This window comes from Neopelma chrysocephalum, unplaced genomic scaffold (assembly GCF_003984885.1).
Source record: "Neopelma chrysocephalum unplaced genomic scaffold, ASM398488v2 Primary Assembly neopelma1_71, whole genome shotgun sequence".
NCBI lineage: Eukaryota > Metazoa > Chordata > Aves > Passeriformes > Pipridae > Neopelma > Neopelma chrysocephalum.
This window is the reverse complement of record NW_020897731.1, coordinates 14,618,762-14,645,695: the sequence shown is the minus strand read 5'-3', so window position 1 is coordinate 14,645,695 and position 26,934 is coordinate 14,618,762. Positions and strand designations below refer to the sequence as shown.

Here is a 26,934-nt window from a genome sequence, read left to right as displayed (position 1 = left end):
TAGAGACACAGAAATTAGTGAGGGATTTAGTTCCAAAACTTGAGGAGCCCATGCTTGTATGAGTTGTATCTTTAATCAAAACCAGAAAGGAATATTTAAAGAGTAAGAAATGTTTAATAGAAAGTACTCATAACAATTCATAAGTAATATTGAAAAAGAGAATAGTAGGGAGTTAGTTTTTCTTTTTGCTGCTCACATAACAAAGATTGCCCCGTGGCTTGTCTTTGGTGTAGATAAAATGCAAATTCTGCTTGGTAAGAATTATCAATCAGTTTTATTACTACAATAAAACAAAGTACAAAATTTATAAAAAGCTAAATATTTACAGATATCACAAAATAGAAGTGGCATGGTTGTTATTACACCATTGTGGGGAAAACTTGTGATAGAGCTTTCCTTGCTGTTTGCCAGCCAACACAAGCAGTTCTAAAAATAAAGAGAGGTTGTTAGTCATATCTTGAGATACAGACACCATGATGGCAGACTACAAACTTTTCTCAGATCAAGGAAAAAACCCAAACCACCTAAAACCTCCCAAAAAGAAGTTTATTGTGGTATATATAACTTAGCACAAGTGGATTACTCTGACCTATGGCTGAGTTTTTATGTAAAGTGGTTGCAGTAGTAAATCTGCCTTTAAATGTCAAAATTAACAAGGAACTTTGTTAACTCATTTTCAGTTAACCATTTCTTTAAGAAAACCAAAGTCTTGGATCTAAGTGTGTGGTACAGACAGAGCAGTGCTCTCATTCTTTGAAATATGAGTATTTCAAGCCAATACTTGTTGCTGTTATCCTGGGATATATTCTGTTAAATATACAAGATCAGACCATGTAACCTGCATTTTATATCTGCTCCTTCCAGTTCACACCTCCCTCTCTCTCCCCCTGCACTTAAACCCTTGTTGGAGGATCTGTAGGAGGCTGGATAATGTTGAGATCTTCAAACTGTTCTCTGTGCTACTAAAGCAGAGCTGGTGCTCCAAACCAGAACATCTTGCAGATGTTAAAGTGCTCATAGAAGTAAATGGAGTTAAAGCCCAAATTAACAACCAGGTCAGTTGCAGTAGCAAAGCCTACTGGTGTTTACATGCCTGAGGGCAAATATGGGAGACAGAGCTGGGCCTCAGTTATCTGGGGCTGTAAGTTAAGATTCTTGAACACAATTCCTTGCTGAGAGAAACTCGCAGTGTCCTCTAGAATGAGCCCTGTTCAGTAAAAACTATAGACTAGCACATACCTGAATTTATTGGTCCCCTTCTTCTGGTTTGAGGTATGCTGTGCAATCATTTATTTTCTTAAGATCAACAATGTTAATCCTTTCAGAACACATGGGACACACGTTTTCAGTCTGTAACATGCTGTTTTAAAGGAAGGGGTGACTGGTCAAATGCTAATTACAACATTTTTGAAAGGAAGCAGAGTTCTGACCTGTGCCATGTAATGTGCAGGACAGAGCAACAGCTGCTTCTATCTACATGGAGCAAAGGTTGGTTTGGTTTTTAACTAACATCACACCAGGCAGGCTGGTCACAGTGAGTGAGCAGAATTTGGCAATTAAAACATATACAAAGGAGCTTGGGCTAAAACATGAAGTTTCAGCAGCTTCACAGTTCCTGACATTGGAATGGAGCTATCCAATCCCATTCTCACACATGATTATTATCCAATTCTGTGTGTATTTTGTTTGTTCTGGTGACTGCTGCTGTGCCTGTTTCCTGCCCTGCCCCCATATCAGGCCTTCTTCCTGGAAGGAGCTGAGAACTTACACAAGCTCCCCTCCACCTTCACTACTGAATGAAGCCCTGTTGGAGCCCTGTGTCACAGGCCCAATTCTTTATCGTAGCTTTAGGTCCACTTTGAAGCAATGTCCTGTGAGTATGGCAGGTGCAACTACCGAGTAAGGGAGATTCCTCTTCCACTCACCCCAGCTGTTACATGTTTTTAGTACCAAATGAAACCATTGGCTGCTAAAATATGAACAAACACTGGAATTCTGCAATAGAAACCCCCCCCAAACTTACTTTTTGAATTCTGAATAGAGGGCAGGAAAGTCACAGTGTGGGCAAACTGTCCAGTCATCACGTACCATGTGTCGACCCTGCACACAAAAACCACAAGTAATTAAGGGACAAGTTCTGCCCTGATACAGTGGGCATCTACTTTTGTACCTGTTATTGAAAAAATCTCAGCAGCTGAGTTCTAAGATCTTGAATTAAAAACCCCAAACTGTAATAATGTTAACTGTAATCTGATTACTGTGTAAATTCTGTAACTAAAAAAGGAGCTCTCTAAGAGATGCAGTGTTTTCACTGTCATTTGTCTTCCTCTTTAAAAAAGAAATCTAACAGTGTATTGAATTACAACTTTAAAAATTGTTTTAGTTTGGTAGTTCTAGAATGCTATCTGTACATCTCTATCCAGAGCTGTACCTAAATCTGCTGGGATTATTGGTGTTGTGTATGACATACCAAAAAATGTCCCCAAAGCCACGGCACCTGAGCCCATTCAACACTGTCAAGTTTGTGAGCATAGTGCCTGCCTGGTATTTGCCTCTTTACATAGAAATATTTTTTCTGGTACAGTTTACTAATTTGCTTTTGATAGAAAGAATTCGTATCTCAATCCATTACACTTTTCAATACTATAAAAACACAGCAGCAACTTGAACTACATTGAGATTTGTGCTGTAATATGATTTGCAACAGCAGACTGCTTGGTACTGATTCTCGTTAGATATTTGAAAATGCCACATTCTTAATGATGTTACAAATACCTGTGATGCAAATGAAATATAGCCAAGATGGACATACATTAACATGCACATTATGTTTGGATCATAAAGTAATATTTAAAATCCTTTTTTTTTTCCTTAAGATAATACTGCTAAAGTCTACCCATCATCTTATTCTCCTAGACCAAGAGTAAAAAAAGCCAAACATCACATAATTGATATAAATTTTTTTTGTAAGACTTAATTCTTTAGTTTTAATAAAGAATGTTAACTCTAACATTTGATTCCTGTTCAAATAAGTTCTCTTTTGTTCCTGTAATTCTAGTATGACAATTCACTTGAACCTAATAAAAATAAAGTGTTATCCAGTAGCTATACAATAACTTTGCCTGGGAATGTATCCCTCCCTACCTTTTCAGTACACTCCAAAGTATCCTGAAACAAACTTTTTATTTATCAGAAATTTAAGAACTGCTGAGGTCACTGGCTGAACCATTACTTAACCTTGGATGTCCTTAAAAATTCTGTGACATTCTGGCTGTTACATTCTGGGCATTTCCCAAAACAGACTTCAGAAGTTTTATTCCGCTTTTTGGGTTTTTTTTGTGGTTTGTTGTGTTGTTGTTTGGTTTGTTTTTTTTAAATGATTTTATTTTTCATTTGATGTCTTGGCAGCCTGGAATTTAGGGGAATTTACAAGCTCCTGTATGGAAAAGGAAAGGGGTACTTCTGTCAGCTGTTAGAGCCTCTGAGCAGAGGGCTGAACTGGGAAGGTGCCTGCAGCGCAGTCCTGTCTGTTCTCCCAAGTGCACCAACTGCATGTGTGCTGGGGACTCCTGGTACTCCACCTGCCTTCTCAAGAAGCTGAAGTGTTCCAAAATGACTTCCTGATTTTACTGTCACCCTTAAGTGCCTGCTACTTGTAGGCGGCAACTCAGGACACTCTATGACGAAGTATCAAAGACAACAAGAATGTTTTTTACTTATTTAGTAACATTAGAAAAAGGCACAAACCATAAAAACACCTAGCTTGGATCTACTAGCAAACCAAAGATATTCAAATAAACTTATTTGCAGAAGGGAAGACAGGCTTTGCCTTCGTTGTCACAGTGCAGAAAGCATGGCAGACACTCACGGTTGCAATGCAGTACGGGAGGTTGTTTTTACAGCTAGGACACAAAAGTTCACACTCCGGGAGCTGGAATGCACAGTAGGGACAGGCTGTTGTTGGCTCTTCTGTCTCAGTTGTGTCTCGGTGTCTAAAAGATAGATACAAGTGTGAATAAAACCCTTTAGCTGTTTGAACTTGAACAAAGCTGTTTTACAATGCCATTGATATTTAGCAAGTGCTTTTCCTTTGAGTTAGTTGCATAGCTTCCAGCTGCTATTTTATATTCTATCTGCTCATTCCTTTTCACTATCACCCAAGTTTCATCACAATTACGTAAACTTGGAAATAGGTAATTTTCCATTTATTTAGAAACAATATCACCTTTTAAAAGCTGTAACAGATCCTAAAACTTTGAAAGCTTTCAAAAATCGAGGTCTATACATATGGTTTCTCTATTTCAAGAGTTTTTCTGTGGCAGGACCACAAAGAACTGGAGTAACCAGAAAAAACTCTGGCTTTGTGGTGGGACTATACAGCTTGTAACTGCCTTTGTTTGTCCAAGCATCTGTCAAAGTGACAGGCCTGCTCCAGACATCATGGCACCTGTGTTAAGGGGGAAGGGGCAGGAGAGAGAACTATTTTCAGATTTCTTAGGTGACCCTAATGTCTGATCTTAATGTTCCAACTATGAGGAAAACTACGAGGCACCACTTTACACCAGCTAGGGACCAGTCTTGACACAATGGAACTTCCTGTCATAGGAGTCACCTGTTGCTACAAATTTACTTGGCTTCAAGCAGAGACATTGGATAAGCCCATGGAGAGCTTAGAGACTTAATGAATAAATACCTAAACCACCCATACGAGCTCAGCAAATCCCTGAGTCTCAGAATGGTTAGAGGCTAGTAGAATAAATGAGAAAAGCATTACATATGCTTGCCCTGCTCTTATACAATTACCTATGCTTCCTCTTCTGGCAGAAAAATTGGCTAGCATCTATCAAAACTTCAGGTAAGGAAGAAAATGTCAAGAATTCATATATTTTATTTGCCCTCCCATTCTTTTTTATCTTAGCCATTTAGTCAGTAGTCTAAATCACGACAGACATAATGCTGATCCTGCAGTAGCTAATCGTTTGGCTGTACCTTCTCAACTAGAGACCAACTAAACCTGTAAGGCTGCACTGGCATCTGTATGGACAAGACAGAAAAAGTTACTGCTCGTGAGGAAGCATTTTACATTCACGCTGCATTTAAGGTTTATCACATCCAAGGGAATAGAAGATTCTTTAATTTTCAGAGAAGGGTGGGAAATGATTCTTAGCCTTCCAAATTTGAGACAGCAAAATAATATGAAGAGAGGATAAAGGCTTTATGAGCAAAAAGAGCATTATAAATAAAGCCTTGGTATCGTGTCATGTACATTTGATTAACACCACTCACCTGACCATTGTTTCAATTTTTTTTTTGTATTTAGGATCTATTTTATTCCTATACTCAGGTCTCATCAACATAGCAGCAAAACTGAAGGCTGAGTTCTTCAATCCTGCTCTGTGACACTCAATTACAGCTGAAGTCAAAATTGGCACAATGTCTGTAATAGAATGGAAAAATTATGTCAAATATTTGTTTACCAATATTAATGTTGAAAACTTTTGAGCTAATATGGCTAGAAAGGTACTGATGAAAAAATACAGTGTTTTTCTTCTTCCTCATGGTAACAGTTGCAGAATTTGGGTCATTCCTGTAACCATATACAAGAAAACCACGGTTTCACCTCTCACTGCCCTGCACTCCTGAAGCTCACCATGGCAGCAGGAATGTTCTGATTATAACCATTTCTCCCAAATCTGGTCTGCCGTTTAAAGCCTACATTTTAGTCTACATTTTTCATGTACCCAAGAAGTATTCTCAAAAGAAGATCAATTAAAATTTTGTCATGAAGTCCCAGAACGTTCATTACACGCGATCCCGAGACTTTAACTGCACTACTGAGCTGCCTGAACCAAACATACAGTGGGTGAGGACAGATTAACCTGCTGATGATGATCCCATGCTGGAGGCTGTATATCAAAGAGCTCTCCTGTGGAGGGTGGCAGAGCACACTGTGTGGTTATACTCTGCTGTGTGCCAACAGCATCACAGGAGGAGAATGAGCCTTGTAACACAATGCTGATGGATGAACTGCCCCGTGGAGCACAGCACGCTCCCCTACGCTGTCAGCACTTACGTGATGGGAACTTGCTGATGTTGTTGGCGACACGAATAAGCATACGTGCTCCCTTCATGTGATCACCACGTTTCACGTGAATCTGGAACATAACAAACAGCCATTTACTGCAGCCATTAGAGAGTAATTCCTGCAGCCTGGTCTTGGCATTCATCCTGCTGGGAGCTGTGCATCCACAGCTCTTCCATGAAACTGAGCAGAGCTGCACTAGAGACTCCATAGTGGCTCTTTCCCAGAACCATCTTTCTGGCCTTCAGCCTGCTATTTGCAGGCTCTTGCCCCACTGCTGGTAGAGAGGGGGGCCAGAAGCTGGCTGCAGGCTGAATGGATATCTTGATGGGCATCCATGGGTTAACTACTAGAAATCATTTGAGCCCCCTGCTTAATTTTATTTACAAAAAAGCAGTGATCTACTTATGGATAATAACAACAACAATAACAGCAAATAGTTGTACTAGTAGCATAGTATTTTAAAATATGAATGCAAAATAAACACAGGAAGCGATGTGTAATTTTGAATTATTCAGTATTTAAAAAAACAATATGCTAATCAAAGAGGCAGAAACAACCATGGATTATCCTCCTGAAGCTTGCAGTTAGCATGCACTTGGATTCTGTGATACAATCTATATGACAATATGTATATGGATGCTCTATATGGATACAGAGCATGTACAGTTCAATAAATCACAGACTGTGCAACTTATGCATAAATTCAATTTCTCAATTCTTTACCTTTACTAAAATATAGCTGTGTAGAATCATAAGGTTTGTAGCCATTTCAGAAGAAATTTTAATCTTCTGGGTCTTTAACTCTGAATACATACTGAAAAGAACATCACGTGCATTTCGGTAGTTTCCTTAAAAAAAACCAACAATGAACAGTACATTTAACATTTCATAACAATTTATTTACTTCTGACATAAAGGGAAGCTGAACAGGAAGTTATGTTGATTTTTAGAGTAAAACCGTTGCATGGCAATTTCTTTGGAAAGCCACAGGCAGCTGCTTTTCACAGTATCCTAAACAATATCAGCCAGGGAGTTAGGTAAAAAAAAATACACTTGAAGAAGTAATCTAAACAGTAGCAAAATACATATGTAGATGACAGTTGAATATAATGAACTTTTAAAAGTGGAAGATGCTGTCTCCAGTACATTGTTTCCATATTAAAGGGGAGAAAAGGTATTTTTAGAACAGTTACACATGTTATTTCTTTTTGTTCTTCAACGACAGATATTCAAAAGCTATTGCTTAAATGTTAGTTTAACATACTTTTACATGACCATTTGCTTTGGCAACTCCCTGCCTCTGTGACCAAACAAACCCCAAACCAGTTGAGAGATGATTAAAGTTTGAATTCCCTAGGTTATACTGCTGCAAGGTTATTATCAAAGATCATTCAGAAACCACAGGATTCCATTAAATGATCGACATAGCTGAAAACAACTAGTGTTTAGTATGGTTAGACTATTCTTAGTTGTTTGTTCTTACTTTGTTTTAGGGGTTGGTTGGTTGGTTGGTCAGTTATTTTGGGATTTTTTTCATTATTAGAGTCTGAGGAAGACACTGTTTGCAGCTGGAGGCATTTAAAGGAAATTTCAGATTCAGTTATTTCAGCAAACTTTTTTCCTTGTCTCCCTATATTTCTTTATCACCAAATGTTTTTACTCTATACAGCAATTTGAATCAAATAGAACAATTGAATCAAATTGTGGAATTTGTGTGAGGCAGCTAAATATCACTCCAGAATTAGTTGCTGGAAAACAACATTATTTTTTCATGCTGTGTTACTTGCTCTCAGAATAATATGACCGATCCTAAAATCATGTGATTTCACGGATTTCACAGAGAATTCTGAGTTGGAAGGGACCCACAAGGATCGAGTCCAACTCTTAAGTAAATGGCCCGAATGGGGATCAAACCCACAACCCTGGTGTTATTAGCACCATGCTCTAACCAACTGAGCTAATCCCATAAAAACAAGGAAAATTACACATGAAATGGCATACCCAAACTAAAATAACAAACAAAATACCAAACAATATGACTTAAATATTATTGTTACATGGATTTTTAAGGAAAGAACAAACTATATTTGGTGCAAACTTCAGAATCAAACTCACTGAAATCTGCTGAAGAGGGGGATGATCTAAAACTGTGCCTCACCAGAAGAAACAGTTACTGCAAGATTGGCGATTTTAATGAGACAAATATTGTGCTTCTTATTACATGGTTGCAGAACACATCTGTACTATTAGGGAATAAGAAATACACTGTGGGATATTGCCTTTTAGATATAAGTTTTCAGATTCAGAGAAGCTAGTAAATATTTAAACCCTTGAGCCGTTTCATTTCCTGCTTCTGTAATTAGCACAAATGCATTATTCACTACTATGATGGATTGGGAGATTTGCTTGCCAAGGATTTCAGAGAGGTTTTTCCACTCCTTAGCCCAATGCTGAGGAGCAGCCCATAAATGTTAATTTGCCTGGGCTGTTCCCAAGGCTGCTATTTTTCCTTTATAGATTTTTTCTTTTACATAATTGAAATGAAAAGCAAGCAGTGTTATGGTAGGGTTGTTGCTGGGCTACAGAGGAGAGTGAATAATGGAGATGATAGCTATTTTGCTTTTAGCCCTGTCTCTTATTATTTTTCTCTATTTCTAACTTCAGCTACCCATTACAGGGGAAAACGAGGCTTATGTAAGCACATGTCTGGTCCTTCAACAGAAATCTTCTCCTGTGCACATCTTCTAGTGAAAAAAGTCATGTGCAAAGACTAAAGAATCAGTATCTAAGTCAGAAACCACATGCAATTCTATGATCTGGGATACACAGAAAATTAAAGTCACAGGCTGTCTTAATCACTACTTGAATGTAATAAAGAATACAGATATTTTCCACAAATTTCTTTTTTTTCCCAGTATTTAATATACAGGTATAAGTCCCAATGTTTTCACAAAGGCTACTTTCAATTAAAAATTAAACTTGAATATAATTCAAAGCACCGATACATGTCTTCTCCAACTATAATCCTACATAAATAACAGTACTCTAGGCAGGGTATCTGAGGAGGCAGCATCAGAGATGCTGTCACATCAGGGAAAACTGACTTACCTGAACACTGCTCCTCCCTGGCAATTATTATAGCAGTTCTGGCAGCTTCTCGGTACTGCTTCAGTGCCATGTATAAGCGGAACAGGTACTTGGCATCCTTAATGAAATCATACAAAAGCAATTAATACATACTGCTGTACTGCTTTCTTTACTCGCTCATCCCACCATTCTCTAAAGAAAGCAGATAAGTTGGCTTTTTTTGAGAGGAGCTCTTTGTATCAACATGGTTCAGCTTTGCCACATTCACCTGCAAGGCTTGGCTGTCAGTACACTCACAAACACCCATGCTGAGGACCCTCAGGGAGTCCTGGCAGGTCACTGCCAAGCCCTGTCCATATGGATGCAGAAAGCCACAGACCACCAGGCACAGGGAGAGTTTTACAGGTGAAAACCTAACAGCTTCAGATGTATGGGCAGTTATGGTGTCAGAAAAGAATGGAAGGACTCCTTTTAGAAATAGAAATCTTGCTAGAAATGTTTAAACCGCCTTATGGATCTAGATGTAGACACAGCTTAGTGTGGATAAGGATGACAAAGTCTAGCCATTAAAGAGTGTATTGCTCTCGGACCAGATAGTAAATATCCAAGACAGCTAAAAAAATGAAAACCAGCTAAAAAAATGCATAAAATTTATAATTTGCTATACCATGTATTTTGATGGATTATATGATTCAAGAATGGCAAGTGGAGCAAAGGGTTTGCCCAAAAACTGTCAATCCAACAGCAGGTAAATTAGTGAAATAATTTTAAAACAAAACTAAAAAGGTGGCAGTATTGTAGAAAACAAACACGAGTTCTCTTTTTGTAATGTCTACTCGAATTTCTAGTTAACAAAAAATTAACAAGAGAAAGGAGAATTGGGTCTTTCATAAGGATTTTTAGAAAATCCTCAAAAGAGGTAATTCATAAAAATACAGCTAAAATACAAAATAAAATGACCTTGCTTATGTTGAAAAGGAATTACCAAGCGAAAAAAAACTTAGGCTAGTGTCACTATTTTATATCTTTAGCAATGATTTCTAAAATTGGATCAACTAAAAAAGTCTGTACATTATAATCTTTTAACTAGTAAATCAGGATTAAATTAAGCTGAAATATTGCATATAGTGGTATGTTTCCAACTTGAATGTACAAATCACAAAAAAATGACACTGGTAGCTTTACAGACAGTTTAGCAAAAAAATCCAAACCAACTAATTCTGCATATTAATAGTAAATTCAAACATTTACAATGTGTATTCTATGTTAAAATGGTATAAAAATTTATCTAAAAAGAATTGTATTAATCAATGTTGTGCTGTTCTCTGGAATACTGTGTGGATTTTGTATGTAAGTCTCAGAGCGAAAAAAGCAGAACTTCAAAGAAACAAAAATATGAAAATATAAAGGCATTTCCTTATAGAGAAGATGAATGCAAAGATTAACTTGCTACTTGAGAAGCAAAGAAAAAAAATGACAAAAAAATCACAGAAATAAAAGCAAGAGAGAAAGACTGGCATACAGAAAGAAAAAATGGAAGATAAATTCTGCTTTTTAACCTGCAATATAAGGGAAAACATTAAGCGACCAAAAGTAATTACTGTTAAACTAATGATGGAGCAGAATTTTAAGTAACACATGATCAAGAGGTCAAACATCTTAAGAACTGTAATTTAACAATAATGAAATAGTTATCTGGATAATAAAGTAATCACAACTACTTACATTAGCAGATATTATTTATCCACTGTAAACTGCCTTAAAAAGGAAAATTGCTATTCCCTGAGTGGGGTAAACCAAAAATTATTTATGATGTAATTCTTCTCAACTTCTGACACCACCTAATGACCACAGATGGCCATTCCACTGATGATAGCAGAAGGCTGCACTACTTTCCCATCCAGGCTGCTTCTGCTCTTTCTCCTGTTGCAGCAGGAGAGGATTCTGTCCCAACGTGGACAAGCGGCCTTACATGGTATTTGCCACGTCGCTAATTATATTTTACTTAAATAATATATTTAAATTACTTACATGGCAGCCACACGTAGGAAAAAAATAGGTATTTATGGAAAATTAGTCTAATGATTTACTTTTATATTCTTACCTCTAAAGTCAGTAAGTTTAAAAGCTAAAAATGCAGGAAAGAATTTTCTACTGACAATACATTTCCTAAGGTCTTTAGAAAAATTTATTATTGCAATCTAACTGATCTTAATATTGGATAGCCATGATTGTAATTTAATTTTCCTTTTTAGAACACATGTACTCAGAAAATATGCACACAGAAAACAGCAGAACCTTGCTAGTTAACACTCTCTGAAAGAAGACACATGACAAATTACAAATCTTTACATGTTAAAGTTAACAATTACAATAGTTGGCAAAGTAACATATCTAAGAAATAGTTTGTAATTAGTCAGATAATAACGTATCAAAACTGTGGTGAGCATAATAATATTGATTATTATCAATATATAATTAAAATGCCACATAACTTTGGCTGTGGAAGATTTAAAGCAATTAGTCTGCTGTGAGTGTTGATCTGGCTTGAAGATCAATGCTTGAAATGATTAGCAAGTTTCTGCTGCATGACTACTTTTAAGTTCACTCTTTCAGCTTTACAAAAATGCCACCACATAGAAGCTGCTATTGTCTAAAAACAACTTCACTTGCTTCATAAGTTCAAAATCAGTCTCCATAGCATAATAAAGATTAATTGTTTTTAAAGTAATTTTTAAAATAAATATTTATGATTTGATAAAGCAAAATTTTGTTACTCACTGAGAGAGACTATGGTAGATTGGATTAAAGCATTCAGAAGAACAAGAAAGAGCTTTTAAACAAGGAAAAGAATGCTCTGCATTGAAGTTCAAAACAAGGCTAAATATGGCATTTATGGCATTCTGCACAAAATTCCTAAGTGTTTTCTAAAATCTTTAGAACCTTTTCACTATGAAGATCATACTGTAGCTCACTTCCCTTACCCAATCCCATGTACTTCTCTGAAAAGGCTGCTGTTTTGGGAAGAGACTGGATGTTACAGTTTCTGTCCACCCAACTTCCAGCATAAATATGAAATTAGTCTTGCTTACACTGATACTACATAGTAGTATCATCCAATGTCTCCAACAGCTTAATTCTCTTTGGGCTCTTGCAGTTGAATTCTGTCTGCTTTGCTATGTTTTGCTTCTCTCATAATTTTTTAAATGTTTATATTTCATATTACAGGTAAAAATAAGAGGTAAATAATAAAGAGCTAGAGGTTTGTTTTGGTTTTATTTTATTTTATAAAAGCCAAGTTTGCTTGGCCATCAACTGCCCCGTGTCTCTAAAAGTCTGAAATATCAAACCCTTGATCTCTAGGCATCATACAGAGAGAAAGGAGAATTTCCAGTTTCCCAACTGAATCACAAACCAGAGCTGTAATATTAGGGGTCAAATAACTTACTGCACCAAGAACATGGCATCTCCATTGTTACCAAATCTTATTCCCCTCAGTAAGGCATAACTTATTCTTCCATATACATAATATTGCACATGACTATATTTACCATGAGTTTGTATGAGACACTAAATTTCTTGACTAAGCAATTGACTGCAGACTGCAATATCCTCACCTGACATCTGTCTTTCACAGTAGAAACACGTGGGTGCCACACCACTTAGCTCACATTCCAGCTCTGCTGTGACAGGCAGTAAAACTTCAAGTGGTTCAGCCACTTAGTTCCATGAACTCAAGCTCAAATATGACTGAATGTACTACAAGTTCTATTATCATCAAAGCCAAAAATGGACTAGGAAGACTTTTCTACAGCTCAAACTCAGAGAAACCAGATAACCCTTCAGCAGTCACACTGTAAAAGAGCTTATCTTAAGCTCAAATGCTGATTTTCTGGTGTCTAACATTTTTACAGGGGCCATTTTTAATCTGTACTGGAAAAAACCAACCATGCTAACATAAGAAGGTCAAAATCTATTTCTTGTATTATAGATACAGCATAGACCTAATCTATGTTCTGCTTAGCTTGTGAATTATCCCCTTCTTTTATTACCAAAGCTATGGCATTGGCAGCTAATACACAAAAATTTGTCAACAAGTATCTTCTAACTCCCAAATCTGTATATACAAGAGAAAAAGATGAAACAATCTACCAGTCTGTCAAAAACTGCTTTTAACAAAGTAGCAGGAAACCTGGAAGAAAGGGTAATGGTTCTTCCTAAATTTTATTAATTGATCACATGAAATTAAAAGTCTCATAGCACAGAGCACCTCATACCTCATCTCATAAATAGTATAAAAGAAAAAGAATGTAAGGTTCTAAGTGTCCAAAGAAGATTTTCTGTAACAATAATGAGTGAAAACATAAAAATCAGTACAGTACTTTATTCTATTATTAATAAAATTTAGGGAGGTCTGTCACCAAAAATCTTCAAATATGCCTCGTTTTTTCTAATTTTCTATCATAAATTAAAGACGTAATTTTACTCTTCAGCCTAGAGCAGAAACTCTGTGCTTTAGTTTACAGAACTACAGCCTGTATCTGGAGATGAAACTGACTCTATGAATAATCAATTCAAACTTTAAACTAAATACTTCTATATAATAAGAAATCCAAAAAGGAAGAGTATTTTGGAGTTGCTTTTGGCTAAGCTTGTGAAATTATGGTCATTAATCACTTCAGAAATCAACAGGAAGCTGCTAATTTTGAAAATCTATCCAACATCCTTTTATGCCTTATGTGTGAACACAGGAACTAATGTAGCCTGGCCAACTTCAGGTTTTTGACCTTCATCTCCTATTTAGTACCTTATTTTGTTCCACTGCAATAGTTCAACCAATTCTCATAGCACAGAAAGAGATCAGTGCTGTAGCTGGTCTCCAGACATACGCACGCTGTCTGTCCATCTGGGAAAGGCAACAGCCAGCTGGCAAACCAGCATGAACAAACAGCTAAGTTTTGTCTCTTACCCTCAGCAGGAGCATTAATTTGGACTGCCTCTGTCCCACTACCTGTTTTCATAAACTAAGATAGTTACTTTCTTTCTATATTTCTGAAGCTGAAGTTACTGGGTGAATGACTTGCAAAGTGATCATCCATGTCTTGCTCCTTAATGAAAGCAAGCTAAAACACCATCTGTGTCTACCAAAAATTTTAGGAAAAAGTAAGGTCAAAATACCTTGTAGCATAGCAACGTGACACAACAGCACTGATAAAAATACAATACCTGGGGCATGCCATCACTCTCTCCCATAAGATAGTCAATCAGCTGATTTGTTAGGGCTTCATCTTTTGCCCGTCCTACCTGTTAAATAAAGACAGAAGAAATCATGATAGAAGAAGGAAAAATAACTTACTCGTAAGGAGGCTTTCCATAAAACACTGAAACTAGATAGATTTAGAACATTAATTTTTTTAGTTCTGTGTGTTCAAACCAGATGATTCTTTGGTTCATCAGTTTTGACATGCAGTAGTTCATATTTATTTTATAATGTGTTATGCTGGGATTTTTAGATATGTTTAGATATCATCTTTACTGATACAGTTTTCCTTCTATTTGCATTCTGTCCAAATACACACACTGATGCTAGGCAAATGCCACCATACTGAAGGTAAACTTCTTAAAGAGATGAAGAATTTTTGTTTTATCAAAGTTGCTTACTGTTTCAATTGCCATTTCTATAGCCAAGTTATCTTCTGTGTTTGGACTTTTCATAAAGTGCCTTAATGCCTAAAATGATACAGAAGAAAAGTTAAAACTGAGACACACGAAATTAGCTTTTCACTAATTTTTATCTCTTCATTTTGACAGAGAAGTAGCAAACTAAATGCTTATCTCCACTACAGAGGTAGCAGCTGCTCTTACAGATACTCCTGCAAGAAAGAGTTGAGTCTTTGCCAAATTCTGGTGTACACCTTCACCAACTGTGAAAGATGTTCACAGCAATATGGTGAGAAGAAATTAAAGATTAATGTGCAGTGGACCCCCCTACACCACAGTTGAAGGAGTTGTCACCTACAGTGGCTGTAATTTGCAAAAATCAATCATATTTTTTTGGTATGTATTCAATATGCAAAAGCCAAATGTTTAATAAGCATCAGTTCATTGATTTGTACCTGATCAAAAGGATGTATGTCAATCAACATACTTTAATTAACATATTTTCTTTTTAAAAAAAAAGCTTTCAGTTAGGGCATGCTATAGTATTAAATAAATTAATTGCTCAGCAACCAAGTCTCTGCTGGTCCAAGCAATAAAATGCAAATAAATTCTACTGCTGTGGATCATTTTGAGATATGCTGACAATAGTATATCACTGATCTACCTGGAGCTTCTACTGCTATGAAAAGGTTATGTGCATAGCAGTGTATAATTCACAGAATACAATCTAGATAATTGTAAATATAAATAGTTTGCTTATGGATTTTACACTTTAAAAAATTTCAGTATGTCATCAGTTAAGGCATTTAAAATTTACTATGAACTTTTCTGATTTTGAAGTATTGTATTTTGAACAGTTTCTATGAACATTTAACTTCCACTATTTTATTCTTTAAGTACTGACCCGTCCATATTGACCACACAGCAAGAAAAATTTTCCTGCCTGAAAATGTTTCTTTTCTGCTTCAAAATATAGTGCAATGCTCTGATAATCTTCATTGCTAGTACTTTCAGAACCTGCAACAGAGAGAGTAATAGCAGAGTATTCTTATTAAATAAGATAAAGGCCCTAATGAAGGAACAAACTCCTATTCCACTTTTTTTTCCTACTGACATTCAAAGAAAACCAAAGCCAGACAGACTCAAATTATGTCCTATACATTTCTTCCTATTTAATCAGACTAAACGTCAGAAATTAGGAGCTAATAATGCAGTGAAATTATTGTTTTCCCAGGTTTTACATCATGATGGGATTTCTGTTTTTCATAGAGCCATAGAATGATTTGGGTTGAAAGGGATCTTAAAGATCATCTAGTTCGAACCCCCTGCAATGGGCAGGGACACCTTCAACTAGACCAGGTTGCTCAGAACCCCATCCAACCCGGCCTTGAACACTTCCAGGGATAGGCCATCCACAGCCTCTCTGGGCAGCCTGTTCCAGTGCCTCACCACCCTCAAAGTAAAGAAATTTTTCCTAATACGTAATCTAAACCTATTCTCTTTCAGCTTAAAACCATACCCCCTTGTCCTGTCACTACATGCTCTAGTAAAAAGTTATAATAAAATTTCATAATAAAATGGCATAACTATGATCTAATAATGAATTTTTCCATCATGCCTTGGCAACAGTAAAACAGAGCAAGTGACTATGAGATTATCACCTGAATTGCTTCCACAGTTTAAGAAGAGGGAAGAATACTTGTATTGCACAAAGCAAGACTTTTAGGACCAATGTAACCAGATGGTTGCAGGGAATAATACTACCTAAGTCTTCTAACCAAGACTCCATTATACTGTATACATGTAAAACAAAGACAGCCACTACCCCAAAGTTAGTTTTAAACCCTTTTTCTACCCACTTAGGTTACAATTTGAGACATCCTATTTTGGACGTGAGAGAAAGACAAAAGCATAAGAGCAGCAGAAAAATAGTGGCCACCTTGACAAGCAGCTGCCAAGTTTTTACAACCTTCATAACAAGAATTCATTTTTTAAAGGAAGAGATTAATTGAAAATAAGAGATAATGTGGTAGATACATATGTGGGAGTGTTTCCACAAGGAATGGTGCCTGACACAGATGAAACTCATAGAATTTAGTGCAAATTGACAAGCTGGACACTGACTGACTTGATGGCCTGAGATAAAAGTCAGCTTCTCAGTAAAGTCTCCTTTTTGCCTGTCACTGACACAAGAGGAGGCCATGAAGGCCTTAAAGGGAAAAAAAGGAAAGAGAAGTGACATATACAAGTAGGAAAAGAGCTGGAACCATGAGAAAAGGGAAAGGGGACAAAAATCAAGAACTGCACCAGTAACATGTCCAGTTTTGTATCAAGGTCAAAGAAAGGGATTCCTCAATGGACACAAGAAAATAGTCAAGACAAATGTTTTACCTCTATGGATAAACAAAAAAAGGCTGTAGCACAAGCAAGATTTGAAAACAACCCAGACTGAAGACCAAGGGAGGTACCTAAGTTGAAAGCAAATTCTGGTTTCTAAGACTGAAGTAAACACATTGTCAAATCTGGCCATGATGACTGGAAATGGAAAAGGTTGGGAAACAAATCTTCACATCCCTTGACTTATGATTTCTAATTGGTTCAAATCAATTAAAAGAACAGCAAAACATAATGCAAGCAAAACATGAACCCAGAACACTCACTGATGATATCGGCATAAATCTCCATTTTGTTGTGTTGTTGAGCTAATGTGAAAGCTTCATTATTACACTTGGACATGACCAGGAACTGGATGGCAGAACCATAGTCACCAAGCTGCAGAAAGAATCTAATCAGAATAACAAATTAACACCTTAGTAATAATTAGCATAATGAACACACCAAATGTTTTAGGAATATGGTATATTTTGTGGCATACAAATATGATACATTTCTAATTAATTTTGTATCTTGATTTTTATTAGATTGTTTAGACCTTAATTGTTTTAACTAGGTTACTAAAACTACTTTAGTATAAATAATACCGTATGGCAATTTGTATTACTGTTTAAACTTATTGCTTCAGGTTAATATAATTTTAATCAGAAAGTTAAGAAAAAAAAAACAGTACCAGTTTAGCTGTCCAAATCTTAGAGAACTCAAATCAATGCACTGAAATATAGAGTCTGGCCAAGTACCAATAACCATAGTCTCTTTCACCCTTTTTTTTTTAACCTGCATAATATGATTGTTACCTGGCCACCATCTTTGCTCCTTCAAGAGACTGTGTTTCCCTCACAATATTAACAGCCTTTTCAGGATTATTAAGGTGATCCAAATATAGTCGAATTACATTATCCCACTGTTTTGCATGTTCATAAGCTATCACAGCTTCCTTGTACCTGCAAAATAATGGTTCCATATCAGTTTTTCTAACTTTTAAATAACTCTTTATAATACAGTGTGAAAGAAGCATACAGTATTTTATTTCTGCAAGATTACTCTGTGACACCTTCCTTTCAGTTTGCATGTAATAGCCTTGTTCTGCATTTACAATGGCTTTTTTGGTCTCTATTTAATTTTCCCTTGGGAGAACAAAAAGCAGAGGCAACAGAAAAATGTCTACCACAACACTATTTTTGACCTACTCTGCCAGCATTCCTTTTTCTATATATAAAAGCAGTTCATCTGTTCCATCAGCAAACATCATCTGTTCCATATGAAATCACTTGGGAGTGAGAGAACAATAAAAACCAAACATGATCACTAATTCTACAATTTTAAAAATAAAGCCTCTTTTCTGTTCTGTAGACAAGATCAAAAAATTTGTCATTCTCCCACTACTCAATTGACACAAACAGTATTTTCTAGTCTTATCAATGCAAATGTTTAGTTTTGGTGCTGTTTCATATTCTAAAGTATTATTCTGAAGCACATTTACTTACAGGTAAGGACTAGTAGAAACTACATTTTGTGATTAAATATAACCTATTTGGGGCCTTCACTTCAGCTAATAACTTCACATTATTCAATATTTTGCAAGTGCAGCCATTAAGATGTAACAGTAATTTCGTTCTAGAATGAAAAAATTTCCTTCATGATTATTCTCCCTTTGAGTGACCTTTAAAAATCACAGGTAAGGAGTCATTAAAAACCCACTGAACTTGAACACTCTGCTAAGTGGAATACTGCATAAGGTGCAGTACTTTAAAACCTTCAATGATTTTTGTTAAAAATATATTAATGCTTTGACAGGAAAACAATCAATTAGAAATACACCTCTGATACTCTGGAAGGTCTTTATGTTTCAAATCTTCATACAACAACTTAAGTTTATGTATTTTAGAATCCATTTTCACAAAGCTATTCTATGCAAAATTTTCAGTCTGTGTTTGACTTTATTTTAAAAAAAGACTAATGTATGATAATAATAACAACAACAACCATAAACCAACATGTTTTATATTAAAAAAGAGCATTCATAAATACCTGCCATCTGCTTCTTTGGCCTTTGCATATTGTAGGTGAATCTTTGGAGATGAAACCTGAGGAAGAAGTTCACCAACCTTTGCCCTAGAAAGTTATTTAATAAATATATTTGGTTTTAAATTTTGTCCAGTAAAACTGTCACATTTACATCAACGCTGAAACAAAGGCTAAAAAAGTATTGAACGCAATGCATGTAAAGCTTTGAAGGCACTTTGATATTCTCAAAAAGCTGCCCTTTAGAGATATAAGAACTGGAAATAAATTTTAATTTTTCAAATACATGAACATAATATTCCAACATAATCTTTAGAGCACTCATATGAAAGAGGAAGGGTCTTCCTGAACTCTGCTCCAATCAGTTTTTAATCTCAGGAGTCCATAAAATGTAATTAGGCAAGAATTAAGCCCTTAAAGCTCTCAGCAAATTGTACTTTTCCACTGGAGACTTCCCAATAATCAAATTACCTTAAAAAAAATTAAAAAGGTATTGAACATAATGCCAGCAATTTTGGCTATTCATGATACTGACTCCACTTGAATAATTTCCAACTGTGTGAATACTCAGTCTCAGCTATGTGTTTATAAAACTGAAGAAATTTTATGAAGTAACATACACAAATAAAATTACCAAATGCAGTGTGCACATGCATGCACCCAAAAAGGACTCGAAACTGCAGATACCTTTAAGCATAACACACAGAAAAAGGAAAAAAAGATTATTTCCCATTTACAGTACATTTAAAACAACATAAGCTTCCGAGAGAACCTGTAAGCTTGGGGGAGGGAACAACAAAATCAATGAAACATAAATAATGAGGCATTTGTGCCACTCAGAGAACCACTCCTTTCCAAAAAGTACCACAGCAAGTCCTTTGAAATATAACGTTTCCCTGAACCCTGTACTTACCAGTTTTTACACCGGATGTATACTGATGCTGCCTTGTCATAATATTGTCCCTTTTCATACAGCTGAGCAGCTTCTGAAAATTGCTACAATATTGGAAATAAAAAAAAAAGAATTCCCAATTAAGATTATAAATAAATAGCTTAATGAATTCCGATATTCACTCTTAACTTTAGTAACTCAAATTTTGGGTACCTTCATATTCTCCAGGATAGCTCCACAGTCTCTTTTTAGTGACCTGCTGGGATGTTTAGTGGCCTGGTTTACCCCTCGACGGATGTCTCCCATTCGAATGGACATTTGAGCCACTCCAGCACGGCAAGCTTCATCATGTTCCTGGTACTGGCAATCAAATGAAAAGCAGTAACTATACATATAATACATTAGAAATATCAGGTCACAAAAACCACAGTAACCAAGCATTGAAACAAACTAACAAAATATAACATGGACTTAATAAAATCAATTTTGTCTTAAAATTCTTGCCCAGCTGCAGCTCTCACTTATTTAGAAGACTTGAGCTTAGTTTTCATCTTAAGGTTTGTCTTTAATTTTCACATTGCGCTTACAAGATCTGTCCAGACCAAGCATACACGAGAAGACTGTTTTACAGACAGCTCAGTGCTACTTTCGTCCTTCCTCCAAAACCAACAGTAGAAAAAAAGAGAAACTACAAGCAGGATATTTCCTTTTTTTTTTTTAAAGGTTGTAAGGCCACTGATGTTTCATAAAGCCAAATGGCTTGAATCCAGAGATTTCATTTCCCTATTATGATCCCCTATTATCATTTAAGCAGCTTCGCAATAGACATTTTGTAAATATTAAGGGAAATAATGCCAGAATAAGGAAGGATCTACCGAATATGTTTATTTGCTAACACAATACTTGTTTGTCTGTATATAGATAACAATCCTGTAAAGGACAGAAGGAATAATTAGGATTTTTGATATAATAAGGAAAATCCCACCAATATTTCCTCTGACATTTGTACATTATTATGAAACTGTTCAAATTATAAAAACCTAAGTTTAGTTATGCCATGTTAATAGAATGGCAAAACCACTGTATACCTAGAGAAAGCATCGTTCTGTGTATTAAAAATAAGAGAAGTACTGACTACTATCCTGAAAGGAATAGGCATAAATATTTAGAGCTGAATTTAAAAAAAATTGGAATTGAAATGAGTCTGAAATATGACAACTTAATGTATATTATGACAGTATAATGCTATAATTACTAGAAAAGGAATTAATTACCTTATTGTTTCCAGTGATCCCCTTCTCATAATGTGCCAGAGCATTAACGTAATCACCCCTAAAAGAAAACTGGAAGTTATACAGAAGAATATTTTTAACAGGAAGAGATGGTTACCTTCCTTCTACACAGATTAGGCATATTTGTCTCGCTTTAGACATAATGACTCCACAGAAGGATGTAAAGTATGTGAGAGGTGGACAGTTACACATGACACTTCCTGTGGACTTTATCAAGCTCTTAGTCAAAGAAGCATTCCATCTCTCAATTCCACTGTACTGAGACCAATAAATCTCTCTTGAAAGACAGACAAAGAATCTATCTGCACAATACACCTCAATAGTCTCATCTCTACTTCCACATTTTTCTGGAAGAAAAATGAAACTAACCTATTAAATTATTTAGAAATTTTGCAACATAAAAACAAAGGTGATTTTTTTCCTGGAGTATATTCAGAACTCAAGTTACAGATGGTTGCATTGCCTCCATTCCCTCCTTTCTGTGACTAAGTGTCCTCTCTCAGTGCCAGGGGCACTGCCAGAGGGAACGAGTTGTCTGAAAACTATTAAGAGGTAAGACTTCTTCCTTCTGGTTTAGACATTAAACAGACCAAGTTTTATTTGGGAAAAATTAACTATAAGATAGACTTTAAAATCATGGCAAATGGTTAATACCTTCTGTCCTTCAGGGACTGGCAACCTTGAAATTTGACACACCTCTACCTAAAAGATTTAAAAAATGAAGGCTAATGGGTATTTAAGGAAAGACAGGCAAAAGGCAAGGCTTTCATCCAAGGTAAGAAGTGCTAAATGATTTGGACTTTCTCTGTTTTCCAAGCACTTGTCTGCAACAAAGTATTTATTAAGTAGATGATATTATACAGTGGATCTACCAGTTGCAAGGAACCCAGATATGCTGAAATTAGTGAAAAGTAACTATTATTTGCTAACATATGTCTCTAGTATGAACTATTCCTTGAAAAACTCCTCTTCCTCATACTATAGGTGCAAGACCTTACAGAATCCTCTCTCAGCAATGCAGTCGCCTGAAGCATCTCAATTCTCTGTTCTTCTATTGAGCATGAGCATTGGTTTAATAATCTTATACTGCAACCTTACAGCAGAACTTACATGAATTCAAGCTGCATTGCATATTCCTTTGATATGAAAGGGATTTGGTCTGGGGCCAAACGCTTAGCCAGCTGAAGTGCACTGTCCCAGTGCTGCAAGTCTTTTCGCATCTATTAACAAAGAACAGTAACATTTTCTAATGCAAGTAGCAAATTCGGAATTCTATTATGAAATTTAAATTATTCTAAATACAAATACTGAGTTAATATTCAAGAAAGATTCAGACAATTTGAGAGACATTCATCCAAAAGAATGTCTGTTAGGACGATGGCCTACAGGAAACTACAGGCCTGTCAGTCTCACTTCAGTGCTTGGTAAAATTATGGAGAAAATTATTCTGGAAGTTATTCAAAACATTGGAAAGACAACACAGTCATTGGTCAAAGACAGCACGGCTTCATGAGGGGAAAGTTCTGCTTGATAAACCTCATTTCCTTTTATGACAAAGTAACCCACCTGGTTTATTATGGAAAGACAGTTGATGTGATCTTTCTGGATTTCAGTAAAGCTTTGAATGCTGCCTCTCACAGGATCCATCTGGACAAACTATCCAGCACACAGTTGGGTAAACACATCATGTGGTGGGTAAGCAATTGGCTCATGGGTTGAGCACAGAGGATAACAGTGAATGGGGTAACATCAGACTGGTGACCTGTCACTAGTGGGGTTCCACAGGGCTCCATCTTAGGCCCTGTGCTCTTCAACATTTTCATAAATGACTTGGATGCGGGACCCGAAGATATAATAAGTAAGTTTACCGATGATACCAAATTGGGAGGAACTGTTGACTCCCTGGAAGGCAGGGAGGCCCTGCAGAGAGATCTTGACAAGTTAGAGGACTGGGCAATTGCCAACTGTAAGAAGTTCAACAAGGGCAAGTGCTGGATTCTGTACCTGGGATGGGGCAACCCTGGTTATATATACAAACTGGGGAACGAGATGCTGGAGAGCAACGCCTTGAAAAGGGACCTGGGGGTCATGGTTGATGGCAAGTTGAATATGAATCAGCACTGTCCTGGCAGCCAGGAGGGCCAAATGTGTCCTGAGGGGGTATCAGGTAAAGCACCACCAGCCGGTCGAGGGAGGGGATTGTCCCACTCTGCTCTGCGTTGGTGCAGCCTCACCTTAAATACTGTGTGCAGTTTTGGGCACCACGATATAAGAAAGGTATTCAGCTATTAGAGAGCGTCCAAAGGAGGGCAACAAAGATGGTGAAGGGCCTTGAGGGGAAGCTGTATGAGGAGTGGCTGAGGTCACTGGGTTTGTTCAGCCTGGAGAAGAAACTGAGGGGAGACCTCATTGCAGTTACAACTCCCTTGTGAGGAGAAGAGGAGGGGCAGGCACTGACCTCTTCTCTGTGGTGATCAGTGACAGGACCTGAGGGAATGACCTGAAGTTGTGTCAGGGGAGGTTTAGGTTGGATATTAGAAAAAGGTTCTTCCCCAAGATGGTGGTTGGGCACTGGAACAGGCTCCCCAGGGAAGTGGTCACAGCACCAAGCCTGACAGAGGTCAAGAAGTATTTCGATCATACTCTCAGACACATGGTGTGACTCATGAGGATGGTCCCGTGCAGGGCTAAGGGTTGAACTTGATGGTCCTTGTGGGTCCCTTCCAGCTCAGGACATTCTATAATTCTAGTCACATAATGGCATGAACAAAACCATAAAAGGGCAAAATTATCAAAAGGTAAAATATTCCAATATTAATCTGGAAATGAAAAGAGCAGAAAATATACACATCTTAAATTAATACCTCAAGAGCAGCAATAGGACAGGAGGATGCCAGATATAAATCCTGAGCCAGATTAAAATCACCAGTAAACATTGCAAGATGTCCTGCTAAAAGGTTGTGGTCTTCTATTCCCTATAGAAAGACATAATAGTTGCAGAATTAGTCCAAAAGAAAATAAATATTGTATAAGTAACATAATCTCAGAAACACAGTAAAACCAATATCCTTACATTTTACAACCACGTGTATTGGATTCTACAAACCAGAAAAAGCCCTCACTTTCTTATTGTAGCTCAGAGTCACTAGGGTAACACTGTCTAAAATCAGCAATTTGCAGAAGTATAATTTTAAGGTACTATTTCAGTTTTAGATGTATAATTGTAATCTGGTTTTGGTTAGGATTTTTTTTAAATAATAACAACAGTCTGCAACATTTTCTCAAAAATTACCATAGGAAATTAGAGCTTCCGAATGCCTGAGACATGAATATATTCTGTTGCTCTCAAACAAATGCAGAAAGAAATGTTGTGCATTCCAGTAGAGACTGCAGCCACTTCTCCCCAAAAACTAAGAATCCAGCAATTCTTAAAAAAGAATTAAATCACTGTATTTCCTATTTAAAAGAGACTTTACATTTTACCTTTATTTGCTCTAGTGACATCACCATCCCAGCATTACCAGATGTCCGATAAACACGTATTGCAAAATCCACCTCCATATGATGTAAGCAAGCTTCGGCCAGCTCATTCCAACAAGATTGGTCATTCAGAAGTCTGCACAGCTCCCATGCTTCAGAAAACCTACAGAAGGTAAAAGGCATTCAAAACTATTTTAATTTTAGATATTACTCATACCTAAAACTTCCTCTCAACACTTTTTTCCCTTATGTTAGAGAAAAAATAAAAAACATTTACTTCTAAGTCATAGAGAGAGAGAGAGGTATCAGGAAGAAAGGAAAAATATACATGTGTACCTTACAGTTCTACTCCTGTTTCTACCACACTTTTTCAGGAAACCATCTGCTTTCCCTACTCTGGCATTCTTTCCATTATACTGATTTTGCATTGCTTCATTACAGTGGGAGTATGCAAGAAGCACCTTCAGCCAGTTTTGGAAGAGCCACCGCCATATAACCCCGAATCAGTCTTGAAAAAAATTGCTTTAGCTTTTACTTGACAGTGGAAAAACAAATAAAACACCACTAGGTCACTTATTTTGCTTGGTCTCCATCAACAGCTGTGTGGACTCACGCATTAATCTACCAATATTCAGCAGGACATTTTTAAATCATCAGGATACTCTGTATTGAGCTTAAGAACAGAAGAAAACAATTTACAGAATATAATTAAAATGTAGATGTACCTTTTCAGCATTAGAGCCTGAGTAAGCATTTGTCTCAGCTTACTAGGTCCAGAGTCTTTCAAATTGCCAAGGAAACAGTGAGTACTTAGATAGATATTGTTTGTTTTCCCACTCTGAGTCTGACAAGTTATTTCTCCATTATATAACAACAAAGGTTTATGGGAATAGGGGACTTCCGTGCCACCTGCCAAAATAATCTTTGATCCTAGATTCAAAGATCAGGAAGAAAGAAGACATCATGTGAAAATCTCTACACGGTAGAAAGTGTAGCAAGCAGTCACAGCTGAAATCATGTATATTTGCAGGGCATTAATTCAAGGTCTCTAATTCTGGCAGTCACCAGTGACTCTACAGTGCATATTTTTCAGTAAAATACAGGACTTAAATCTTCTAAACCTTCTAAAAAAGGTCCTTTTTCAAATGTTTGTAGGGAAATTTCTCTGTCCCAATACCGAAACTGCTATGATTACAATCAATTTTGGTTAACACTGTAAATGAATACAAGTTTTGTCACCCTGATCCTAAGATTTTTCTCATGAACATTCAAAATACAGCTGAAGCACAATGTGTAACTTTCAGATGAAATATTACAATAGCAAGAAGCTTAGGTGGTTAAGATCAAAATGCCTTGTTGGAGCTTTACAGAGAAACCTACAAAGCAACTTGTTTTCTATTCATCAGCTGCACTTCAAAACTTCTGTAGTACTATTTATTTCTGTATGCATTTTATTTAAGAAAAATGAAGATTCAGAACGTTTTACTTTATTAACTAAAATAGTAAGTAACTTTTTTAAAGAACTTACAGTACCTTGAATGGCATCCTTATGAAAAACGTAAGTGTACACTTTATCGTCATCAAAAGCAACAAAAACACCTGTATCCATTGGCCAGTTTTCCCACAGGATTCCTTTAATAGTTGGTGAGAAATCTGGAATCTCATATACTCTATCATTTACCTACATATAATGCAAAAGTAAAATTACTACCAAGTGACTAAGGAGATAAACTAAATATTCATCCCAGTTATAATTAAAAACTTTAAAAATAATATAAATAGTGCAGAAATATGAGAACTGTATTTAGAAAAAGTTTCTTATAAGCAGTGATTCTGAGTAACAAAAAGTTTAAATCAGAAGTGTGAAAATGCACATTATATAAATGATATTTACTATTCTTAAAAGAAGGTATGGGGAGAGGCAGTCAAACTGGCAATGCTTGTTGATGGCCTAAATTATCTGTATTTAAATACACCAACACATACATTTTTGAAAACTACCAATCAGAAACTTAGTA

At 36.4% G+C, this 26,934-nt stretch overlaps 1 protein-coding gene across 1 annotated transcript in view; it reads right to left on the bottom strand.

Moving 5' to 3' along the window:
* Window positions 1–258: 258 nt before the first annotated feature.
* Window positions 259–26,934, bottom strand: part of WDR19 (WD repeat domain 19) — a 42,229-nt gene continuing 15,553 nt past the window's right edge. The window contains exons 15-35 of the mRNA XM_027686318.1: window positions 26,450–26,597; window positions 25,642–25,846; window positions 24,920–25,079; window positions 24,301–24,411; window positions 22,547–22,656; window positions 21,419–21,476; window positions 20,358–20,504; window positions 20,166–20,248; window positions 19,259–19,342; window positions 18,025–18,171; window positions 17,494–17,618; window positions 15,738–15,850; window positions 14,834–14,902; window positions 14,399–14,476; window positions 9,194–9,290; window positions 6,809–6,933; window positions 6,074–6,155; window positions 5,287–5,437; window positions 3,869–3,992; window positions 2,024–2,100; window positions 259–1,360 (exon numbers count right to left, since the gene is read on the bottom strand). Of these exons, the coding sequence (XP_027542119.1) occupies window positions 1,246–1,360; window positions 2,024–2,100; window positions 3,869–3,992; window positions 5,287–5,437; window positions 6,074–6,155; window positions 6,809–6,933; window positions 9,194–9,290; window positions 14,399–14,476; window positions 14,834–14,902; window positions 15,738–15,850; window positions 17,494–17,618; window positions 18,025–18,171; window positions 19,259–19,342; window positions 20,166–20,248; window positions 20,358–20,504; window positions 21,419–21,476; window positions 22,547–22,656; window positions 24,301–24,411; window positions 24,920–25,079; window positions 25,642–25,846; window positions 26,450–26,597 (2,409 nt within the window). The 3' untranslated portion in view covers window positions 259–1,245. The remainder of the gene's footprint in view (window positions 1,361–2,023; window positions 2,101–3,868; window positions 3,993–5,286; window positions 5,438–6,073; window positions 6,156–6,808; window positions 6,934–9,193; window positions 9,291–14,398; window positions 14,477–14,833; window positions 14,903–15,737; window positions 15,851–17,493; window positions 17,619–18,024; window positions 18,172–19,258; window positions 19,343–20,165; window positions 20,249–20,357; window positions 20,505–21,418; window positions 21,477–22,546; window positions 22,657–24,300; window positions 24,412–24,919; window positions 25,080–25,641; window positions 25,847–26,449; window positions 26,598–26,934) is intronic.